The following is a 10,448-nucleotide window of genomic DNA, read 5'->3' as shown; positions in this document are numbered from 1 at the left end:
CATTTACATAGATTTGTATTTGTGAATTTCATTGAACCAAAGTAGAGCCCATTGTATCCTGTATTCTCTTGCACACAAAAATGTACATTAAGATATCTGGCAATATTCTATTCTATCTATTGGCAATATTGTAAAAAATATATTGGTTTCCTAAATGATAACAATCAGTAAAGAAGGATGTATGCATTTCCCACCAAAACTTCCATGTTTGTATGACACATTGATTATTTGTAAACTAATGAAGTTAGCTTCAACAAAGAAACATTACCTCAAGGTCATGGATACATATCTGCCTTAGGCTCTCAAGTTATTTCCAGATCAGTGGAGACAATGTATGGCCTGGCACATCTGGAACACTCTGTTTACCCTATTATTTTACTTTACATTACTTCCTCTCAGACAACAATTGCAACTCTCAAATGATAGCAATGGTAACTTTCAAATGGATTCAGTCAAAATGACATATCTCTGTTCTGGATAAAACCACAGGTTTCTATGTGTGGGCTGGTCGAACCCTGTGAACCATTGTAAAGAAAAAAGAGAAAGAACGGGTACTCTTAAGTCACTTTAATTGAATGAAAATGTCACTTTAAATATTCCACATCACATGGGCTTCGGCGGAGCTCTTGGGGGGCCACCCTATGAGGGAAACAAAGGATATATTTAGACACGCATGCAATGCACTTCAAACCAGTTATGACGGTGTTCTGATTCGCACGTTCACTGCAATGCTTTGTCCCTTTAGAAATATACAGTTAACAAGGTCAATAAAACTCTGCAGAGTCATGAGTACTCAGTGGTACTGCTAACGAATTGTATATTCGCAGGTTTGAATCACTTGCATGTCGCTCTGGATGAAAGCGTCTGCTAAACGAACGTTTTGTTATTATTCAAACTGAAAGTATTGTAGGCAGTTTTGGTTTCCAGAACCATCATGGAAAACAACATCGCAAAACTATTACAAAAGGGTACTAAACGGACTTTTGATTGGGGCGGATGAATGAAACAAAGAGAGGCGTCTCTCGACAACAGGGACAACCTGCCGTCAAACATTACGATCAGATAAAGAAACGGTTCTAAGACAATGCCATTTTGCCCGTTACTCCACAGCAGTATTGTTGGTCGCCATTAGGAACACATTTACATATCAATTGTAGACTTCCTGAATCTGTGAGCCAGGGGTAACACTTACACTGGGCCTGAAGCGGGGAGGAGGAGTGCGGTCCTTCCGGGCTTCTGTGGAGCGGTTTCTGACAACCTTACTGTGGATGGCACAGCTCACACAGTAGTGCAACTTCACATACAGCTTGGGCAACACATATGCTGGGGGGAAAGACAGACATGTAAAATCAGTCCAAATAGAGGGTGAAACATATTTAGGAGATGTGTGTGTGTGTGTGGGGGGGGGGTTAACATCAGCCACTACTGGTGTTTAAACAGAGAATCAGATGTTTTGCCCAATTATGTTAACACGCAAGGAATTTGGTTCTGGCCAATGATGCCTCTAGCATAGACTATATTTACAGACGATACACATTTATTAAGCAATATGCAAATGATATAGAAGACAAGGAACATACATAAAGTTCAATGGTGTGTGATAGTACAAACAACAAATAATGTGCATCATGTATGGGCATGAAATTGAACTGCGAAACAAGAGGAGCTATGGCATAGCAAATGCTACTGGTCTGCTATAAAGGTGGTCACAGGAGGACAGAAACTGCTCCTGTATCATGTGCAGAGGACGGATACTCACAGTCAAACACGCTGGCCTCTGTGATGTCCCTCACTGCAGCAGCCTCGACGATGTTCCTGATGACGAACTTTTTGATGGCTTTATCTTTCGGTACACATCGGGCACAGTTGGTGCAGCGAATTGGCTGGACATGTCCACGGCCCTTCTTGGCGCGGCCGTTGTTCCTTCTCTTTTTTGTCTGGTGGTGGGACAATTATTTCCAATTCAGTTTTACCATGATTAGAATGAGAAAAATACGTTACTCATCAACATCAGCAGCTAGCTATGACTGTCACAGACGCAGGTTGCAGCACTACGCAATGTTCTGCACAACCCTAACCCAGGGACCGAGTGCTTTAACACGTCGCGAGGAAAATATCTCTTGTTAAACACATTTTAGATGTAAACGGCGAACAACATTTAGAGAAACATACTGCTGACAAAATGTAAATTGTGATGTACCATCCTTCCCAAACAAAGGTACCTTTGAAAAGTTGTCATGTTCAAAATTGCTTTTAAATGTCTGGGTAATAAAGAAAAGCTTACCATCGTGCAATAAGTGGAACGTCAGAAAGAGACCGGTTGACAAGGCCTATTACCTACGTCACTTCCGTGTGATCAATAGAGTGTCAGTGATGCAGGGCCCTCTGGCGGTGGAAGAAATAATAGGTGGTTTCGACTTCATGCAGCGCTGGCGGCGCTGACAGCCGGCTGCAGCCGGCTGCCTTGAATCTGAGAATGCCATTGGCTGCTTCAAGTCAGCTGGGCTACAGGCGGCTGCAGCGACGCCGGCGCTGCTTGAAGTCGAACGCACCTATTGATTTGATTCACCACGTTGTACTGCAATGCATAGGCGGAAATCCCGGGGGACACGACCCCCCACATCCTAGGAAAAATATGATTTGTCCCTCCCAATAAATCACTGTAAACATAAATATGTAATTTCAATAATATTAATTATACGCAATGAAAGCACTTTGCTGATTATGGACACAATGGCGCTTTTTTAATGTGCTATGTGTTACAGCAGTAATTTTGGTGTCCCCCTCAGGAATTGCTCTTGAGAAAATGTCATATAATTGTCCCCCCCAAAGTTGATAGCAGATTTTCGCCACTGCTGCAATGGTGTAAAAGTACACGAGAATCATTGGGTAAAGTAGAGATACTGTGAAACGTTTTTTTATTGAGTTTTGCAATAACAAATCTAATGTTTTTCAACGTTAGCCAACTGTTTTTTTGTCCGCTCAGCTCAGAACCAAAATAGGCTCATTCAAATATGTGGGGAAGATGTGACAATATTAACGATAGGTGTAGTATTCATGCCCAGTAACCCCTTAACCAATTAGATGTTAATCAGCTGTTGTCACGAGTATCTGGCAGTTCAGAAATAAAAATAGGTGTGGACAGCGAAAATAATAAAGGCAGGGACCATTGGAATAATTGTTTTGCATGATCCGGCTGGAAAGGGTTGAAAACTAGGCCTACATTTCATATGAGTATAATTGCATAACATTAGACTAAGAACAGGATACTTAAGGATGTAGTAATGCCTTGGATAAGGATTTGGAACTAAGTTGTATTTGTTTTAACTCAGAGCTTTGCTCTGGACTTTTTTGGTCTCAGTGGGGTTAGTGAATCATGTGCTTCCTGTATCACTGATTATCTTGACCCTGATGTGTTTCTGACCTCTCTGGAAACAACCACAACATACTGATGCATGCAAATGGAGGAATGTATTCAATATTGAACTAGTCTTCGTCATTGGAACAGATTCACCCCCGGGTCCAGGCTGTTCCAGGAATGGTCCACTCCTTCTACCCAACAATACTCACTGAAAGAGGAATAAATGTGCCAGAGTCAAATATATACACACATAATGTCACACTCATACAGACACTGATGTAAAGACCACTAACTTGGGGGAATGCAGGTGTAGGTAACATCCAGGTATTTGTAGGTTCCATAACAGGGATCAGAGAACACAGAGTTGGAGGCAACCAGAGAACAGCTTTTCTTTTTATCACATCTGGAGAGGTGGGAGGAGAAAAATGTGAGTATATGTGTGTGTGAGTGTCTGTGCGTGTGTCCCTAGTGTGTGTGTGTCTCACATGGTGTGTGTTTGTGCGTCTTACATGCTTGCCACCAACGGGAAGGTTTTGGGGTTGATGCAGTCGGTCTTGCTAATCTGATTGGCTGGACGACCAGAGATGCAGGTCACACTGTCTGTGCGTCCATAGTTAGCACTGACCACGTTGATCTCAGAACTCCCTGGAAACAGGAAGACATTATTACCTCTTATGCTCGCTTACTTTTGATGAAACTCTGTAGTTTAAGTGTATGCAGTGTGAAACTAACAGTAAAGCAGAGCAACAGTATAACAGTACAAGTATAACAGAGTAGCAGTGTAATGAATACTGCAACAGTATAACTATCAGTGTAACAGTATAGCAGTGTAACAGTGTAACAACGTACCACAGTTCAGGGTGGCCTGCTGACCCTCACAGATGTCTGTCGTCTCTGAAACCGTACAAATAATAATTGTCAATTGCTTACACATTTATAAACAGACTTTCACAGATGTCTGTCGTCTCTGAAACTGTAACAGTACAAATTGATGTAATTTTCAAATGCCTACACATATTCACACAAGACCTTCTCAGATCACTGTTATCTCTGAAACAATATTAGTTCAAATAGGTGTCAGTGTCAACGGTCTACACACACACACAATACTAACTTGGGGGAATGCAGACATAGTTAACATTCAGGTATTTGTAGGTTCCAAAACAGGGATCAGAGAACACAGAGTTGGAGGCATCCAGAGAACAGCTTGTCTTTCCATTGCATCTGGGAAGGTGGGAGGAGCAAAATGTGAGTATATGTGTGTGTGAGTGTCTGTGCGTGTGTCCCTGGTGTGTGTGTGTCTCACATGGTGTGTGTGTGTGCGTCTTACATGCTTGCCACCAACGGGAAGGTATTGGGGTTGATGCAGTCGGTCTTGCTAATCTGATTGGCTGGACGACCAGAGATGCAGGTCACACTGTCTGTGCGTCCATAGTTAGCACTGACCACGTTGATCACAGAACTTCCTGGAAACAGGAAGACATTATTAACTCTTATGCTCGCTTACTTTTGATGAAACTCTGTAGTTTAAGTGTATGCAGTGTGAAACTAACAGTAAAGCAGAGCAACAGTATAACAGTACAAGTATAACAGAGTAGCAGTGTAATGAATACTGCAACAGTATAACTATCAGTGTAACAGTATAGCAGTGTAACAGTGTAACAACGTACCACAGTTCAGGGTGGCCTGCTGACCCTCACAGATGTCTGTCGTCTCTGAAACCGTACAAATAATAATTGTCAATTGCTTACACATTTATAAACAGACTTTCACAGATGTCTGTCGTCTCTGAAACTGTAACAGTACAAATTGATGTAATTTTCAAATGCCTACACATATTCACACAAGACCTTCTCAGATCACTGTTATCTCTGAAACAATATTAGTTCAAATAGGTGTCAGTGTCAACGGTCTACACACACACACAATACTAACTTGGGGGAATGCAGACATAGTTAACATTCAGGTATTTGTAGGTTCCAAAACAGGGATCAGAGAACACAGAGTTGGAGGCATCCAGAGAACAGCTTGTCTTTCCATTGCATCTGGGAAGGTGGGAGGAGCAAAATGTGAGTATATGTGTGTGTGAGTGTCTGTGCGTGTGTCCCTGGTGTGTGTGTGTCTCACATGGTGTGTGTGTGTGCGTCTTACATGCTTGCCACCAACGGGAAGGTTTTGGGGTTGATGCAGTCGGTCTTGCTAATCTGATTGGCTGGACGACCAGAGATGCAGGTCACACTGTCTGTGCGTCCATAGTTAGCACTGACCACGTTGATCACAGAACTTCCTGGAAACAGGAAGACATTATTAACTCTTATGCTCGCTTACTTTTGATGAAACTCTGTAGTTTAAGTGTATGCAGTGTGAAACTAACAGTAAAGCAGAGCAACAGTATAACAGTACAAGTATAACAGAGTAGCAGTGTAATGAATACTGCAACAGTATAACTATCAGTGTAACAGTATAGCAGTGTAACAGTGTAACAACGTACCACAGTTCAGGGTGGCCTGCTGACCCTCACAGATGTCTGTCGTCTCTGAAACCGTACAAATAATAATTGTCAATTGCTTACACATTTATAAACAGACTTTCACAGATGTCTGTCGTCTCTGAAACTGTAACAGTACAAATTGATGTAATTTTCAAATGCCTACACATATTCACACAAGACCTTCTCAGATCACTGTTATCTCTGAAACAATATTAGTTCAAATAGGTGTCAGTGTCAACGGTCTACACACACACACACACACACACACACACACACACACACACACACACACACACACACACACAATACTAACTTGGGGGAATGCAGACATAGTTAACATTCAGGTATTTGTAGGTTCCAAAACAGGGATCAGAGAACACAGAGTTGGAGGCATCCAGAGAACAGCTTGTCTTTCCATTGCATCTGGGAAGGTGGGAGGAGCAAAATGTGAGTATATGTGTGTGTGAGTGTCTGTGCGTGTGTCCCTGGTGTGTGTGTGTCTCACATGGTGTGTGTGTGTGCGTCTTACATGCTTGCCACCAACGGGAAGGTTTTGGGGTTGATGCAGTCGGTCTTGCTAATCTGATTGGCTGGACGACCAGAGATGCAGGTCACACTGTCTGTGCGTCCATAGTTAGCACTGACCACGTTGATCACAGAACTTCCTGGAAACAGGAAGACATTATTAACTCTTATGCTCGCTTACTTTTGATGAAACTCTGTAGTTTAAGTGTATGCAGTGTGAAACTAACAGTAAAGCAGAGCAACAGTATAACAGTACAAGTATAACAGAGTAGCAGTGTAATGAATACTGCAACAGTATAACTATCAGTGTAACAGTGTAACAACATACCACAGTTCAGCGTGGTCTGCTGACCTTCACAGATGTCTGTCATCACTGAAACAATACAAATAATAATTGTCAATTGTTTACACTTTCACAAACATATCCTCGCTCGGACAATCACGTTCTTCTGAGTTTTACCTGCTCCTGTAGACATGCAACATGCCAGCACTGAAACAGACAAAAGACCACAATCACAATATGGCAGTTTAACAGTGTTTTTGAAAAGCGTCACAGTGTCTGTGGAATTGTGCTCATATTATCTTAACATTTTCATAATGGGAGCTTTATAATTCATCTAACAATGAATCCATTCACAAACCATAATCTAGTTCTACAACCTCAAACACTGACAAGCTTTAATGAGGTAAATATAAACTAGTCCTTCAGCTCTCCAAGGAGCTGCCCAGAGAGACCAGATACTTACAGATCAGAGCACCCAGCGTGAGACGAGGACTCATGGTGTTTTCTAGATATGAATAACAACCTCACCTCAGAAAACTCGTTTTATAGAGGCTAAGATTCCTACTCATGCAAAATAAATCACCTACTTGGCAGCTGCATGTTTTGGATATGTAGGTGTGTAACTACTCATTGTGTTTATAGAGGGCAGGTGGTGTTTGATCAGTCATTGTGTTTATAGAGGGCAGGTGGTGTTTGATCAGTCATTGTATTCATAGTATAATACAGATTTCCATAGCTATGCGGATGACACCCGCTGAACCTAACAATGCAACAGCCATGAATTTCATTACCAACTGCTTGTCGGCAATAAAGAAATGGATGAATGATAACTTTCACTGAGAGGTGTGTTTAGACTTTTGCAAAGAAGTTTGAATGAACCTGAGAAATGTGTCAAAAAGGGTAAATTGTGTTTCAAGACTGGTGTACATAGTCTTTCTGCTGGGATTTGGCTAAATGATTTTCTGAGGATGGCTTACACATGGCTTACACATGGCTTTGTGTGTTAGCAATCGAGAAAAACTGTAATGTTAGCTGTGCTAAAAACCCTTTTACAGTTGTTTTCAAATGCTTTCACACAAATTCCTTACTTTTCACACAATTTCTGAAACCTGACACTCAAACACCAGAACCTCACCTCAAATCTGCAAAACCATACACACATTTTGGGCCTTTGACTCAGTTTCATAAAACACTTTTTGCAACACACAACACACAATTCTTCAGGTAACACACCTTTTTAAAACACAACCAATCAAAATGCCACACTAATTCATCAGTGCCTTACACTAACTTCTCACATGTGCAAACACTCATTGCTTTACTCAACACCAACCAATCATGGCTTTAGAATAGGCCTATACAGTTTTTTCCAATTGCTTACAGTTTTTCTCAATTGTTTACACACAAATACTGGTACTTGAGACACAATGACCACAACATGTAACTCATGCATCAACCCCATGAACCAATTCTGCTAAACTACAAGCACAATTCCTGCTTTACACTCAAATTGCAGTTCTAAAACACACTTTTTTCAAAACACTACACACAGTTCTCTGCATTTGGCACAATTTTCATGAAGAAAATCTTTTGTTTTCACAAGGAACACACTGCCATTCAAATACACACACTGACTCATCGCATGGACAAACACCTGTCACACAGTTTTACAATTAGCAATCAGAGCTTTAGCATAAAAGGGCAACAGGTGACCTTTTCTGTTTTTGAGCAATGGATGCCAACATTGGAAACAGAGGCAGAGGAGTGAGAGTAAGAGGAGGAGGACGGGGAGGACGAGGATGAAGAAGGCCAAGAACCATAATCTCTGATGAGATCCGAGCCGCTTTGGTTGACCATAAAGTCAACCATGGTCTAACAATGAGGGAGGCTGGGCAAAGAGTAAAGCCAAATTTGAGCAGGTACACTGTAGCATCCATCATCGGGACTTTCCGAAATGAGAATAGGTAAGAAATCTACTCTCAATACAAAATTGCAGTAGGCCTACTGCATATCAATACAGTATTCAATGAGTACAGTAGTACAGTATTGCCTGTGGACTGTTCTGTAGGACTGTAAAAATAAACAATGTTTCAAGTATTTGGAAAATGTATTCCTACTTTGTATTCCTACACAGTATTTACAGTATTTTACTATTTGTTTGGCAGAACTGAAAGATTACCAACACAAGGTGGTCGGGAACGTCTTCTGTCTCCTGAACAGGAAACTGAAATCATGAACATGGTCCTAGAAAATAACGCCATAACATTACGGCAAATACAAAGAAAAATAATAATAATGTAACTGTATACACTATACAGTAAATTATTCTGTTGTTTTGTATTTAGACCACTGTACGTGCAACTTTGTGTTGGTTGGGATGTACACTGTGTACATTGTTTTTCTGGGAAAAATATGTAAAATATATTTGTTACCGTGTATTTCTGTGTTCTGAGTATAAAAACAATATTCTCAAATATTTTACAACACACTTATGTATGTACTGTCTGTAGTAAATGTAACACTGAACAAAAAAAGGCCTAACTCACTATGATGAATGAAGAAGAAGTGTTTTCCATTCATCATAGTGTTTTATATTGAGCACATCAGTGTTCAAATGGTTCTTATAAATGTCTATTCATATGATGGTTTGTTTTTGTCATTTGAAAACAAAATACCATTTTGAGATTAAATAACATTGTTTTGAATGTTAAGTTTAATTTTGCAGGAGAAGTGAGGGGTTTTGCCCATTGTGTGTGTGTTTTTTTTATTTGTGTGTAGAGTTCTGAGAGTATGAGGTATGCATTCAGAAAATGTGTGTAACCAATCGAGAAAAACTGTAAGCACAATTTTGAAAACAGGGCTCACTTTGTCAAAACACAACACACGATTCACACAACTAGACACACAAGTAGCAGAACACCTCCAATCTTTTGCAAAATGAACAGTTCATGGCACACACAGACACACCATTCCGTAATCACCTTTTTCAAAATTAGGTTTGGTTTCTGTCCTACTACACTCTTTCTTTTGTACTGTGTAATACTGTATTCACAACCACAAATGCTTATAGTAAAAAAAATAAGTTTGGTTTCAATCTTGTTTTCGTGTTTACCATGAATTTTTCATCATCTCTGCCATTTACTTTCAATCTTGTACAGAAATGAAAAAAGGAGCTCATGAAAGAAGAGCTTTAGGTTTTGAATAACTGTGTGTATATGATATATCCAAAAATGTAATATAATGGCAAAAGTGTTTGCAACATGAGACAAATGTGTGCTTTTGAGACGTGTTTGTGATACTTTGATTGCAGTGCTTCATTTTGCAAGAGAAGCGAGGCATTTAGCATTTTGTGTGTGCAATTGTTGGATTTGTGTGTTAAGTTTTGAAAAGAAGAGCACAAGTTTAAAAAAAATGTGTAAGCATTTGAAAAAAACTGTAAACAAGTTACAATTAAACATGAACCTCAAAAAGTGCAAGAGTGTACCTGTAGAAAAGCAATCGACAGTAAAATATTTCACAGCGAGTACAATAATTTAAATCCGTTACAGCTAACCAACAAGAGCAACAAGTCTCTCAATACGAGTCATTGTGATCCTGGAGGAAACTAACATTAGGTCCAGCAAATCATTCCTAAGTACCGTTGTACTCCTGGAACAAGTGCGTCTTGAGCCTTTTCTTGAAGGTGGGGAGACAGTCAGTGTCTCTGATGGAGGTGGGGAGTTGATTCCACCATTGGGGGGCCAGACAGGAGAAGAGCTTGTGTTGGGACCGGGCGCTCTTGAGCGGTG

General features: G+C 40.5%; 2 protein-coding genes across 2 annotated transcripts; both read right to left on the bottom strand.

Moving 5' to 3' along the window:
* Window positions 1-552: 552 nt before the first annotated feature.
* rps26 (ribosomal protein S26) lies at window positions 553-2,412 on the bottom strand. Its single transcript, XM_062458523.1, has 4 exons — window positions 2,285-2,412; window positions 1,760-1,937; window positions 1,193-1,323; window positions 553-639 (listed from the first exon to the last, which is right to left on the bottom strand). Exons 1-4 carry the CDS (start codon window positions 2,285-2,287, stop codon window positions 604-606), a joined length of 348 nt encoding a protein of 115 aa, XP_062314507.1. The 5' UTR covers window positions 2,288-2,412; the 3' UTR covers window positions 553-603.
* Window positions 2,413-2,543: 131 nt separating this feature from the next.
* Window positions 2,544-7,237, bottom strand: LOC134018528 (rhamnose-binding lectin-like). The gene is made up of 15 exons (XM_062458520.1): window positions 7,124-7,237; window positions 6,838-6,867; window positions 6,706-6,750; window positions 6,382-6,517; window positions 6,166-6,275; window positions 5,853-5,897; window positions 5,513-5,648; window positions 5,297-5,406; window positions 5,032-5,076; window positions 4,692-4,827; window positions 4,476-4,585; window positions 4,211-4,255; window positions 3,871-4,006; window positions 3,655-3,764; window positions 2,544-3,569 (listed from the first exon to the last, which is right to left on the bottom strand). Exons 1-15 carry the CDS (start codon window positions 7,155-7,157, stop codon window positions 3,553-3,555), a joined length of 1,245 nt encoding a protein of 414 aa, XP_062314504.1. The 5' UTR covers window positions 7,158-7,237; the 3' UTR covers window positions 2,544-3,552.
* Window positions 7,238-10,448: the final 3,211 nt, after the last annotated feature.

This window comes from Osmerus eperlanus, chromosome 4 (assembly GCF_963692335.1).
Source record: "Osmerus eperlanus chromosome 4, fOsmEpe2.1, whole genome shotgun sequence".
In the NCBI taxonomy this organism is placed as follows: domain Eukaryota; kingdom Metazoa; phylum Chordata; class Actinopteri; order Osmeriformes; family Osmeridae; genus Osmerus; species Osmerus eperlanus.
Note: the sequence above shows the minus strand (reverse complement) of the source record. Positions and strands in the feature narration are given on the sequence as shown.

Excerpts from the sequence above, each read along its gene's own strand:
- rps26 (XM_062458523.1), bottom strand. Across the intron at positions 1,324-1,759 it reads AGAGGCCAGCGTGTTTGACT|CATATGTGTTGCCCAAGCTG; the intron begins GTGAGTATCCGT and ends CTTTCCCCCCAG. Across the intron at positions 640-1,192 it reads CTCCCCGCTTCAGGCCCAGT|GGTGGCCCCCCAAGAGCTCC; the intron begins GTAAGTGTTACC and ends TTTCCCTCATAG.
- LOC134018528 (XM_062458520.1), bottom strand. The coding sequence starts at position 7,157 with ATGAGTCCTCGTCTCACGCTGGGTGCTCTGATCT. Across the intron at positions 5,649-5,852 it reads GCAGGCCACCCTGAACTGTG|GAAGTTCTGTGATCAACGTG; the intron begins GTACGTTGTTAC and ends TCCTGTTTCCAG. Across the intron at positions 4,828-5,031 it reads GCAGGCCACCCTGAACTGTG|GAAGTTCTGTGATCAACGTG; the intron begins GTACGTTGTTAC and ends TCCTGTTTCCAG.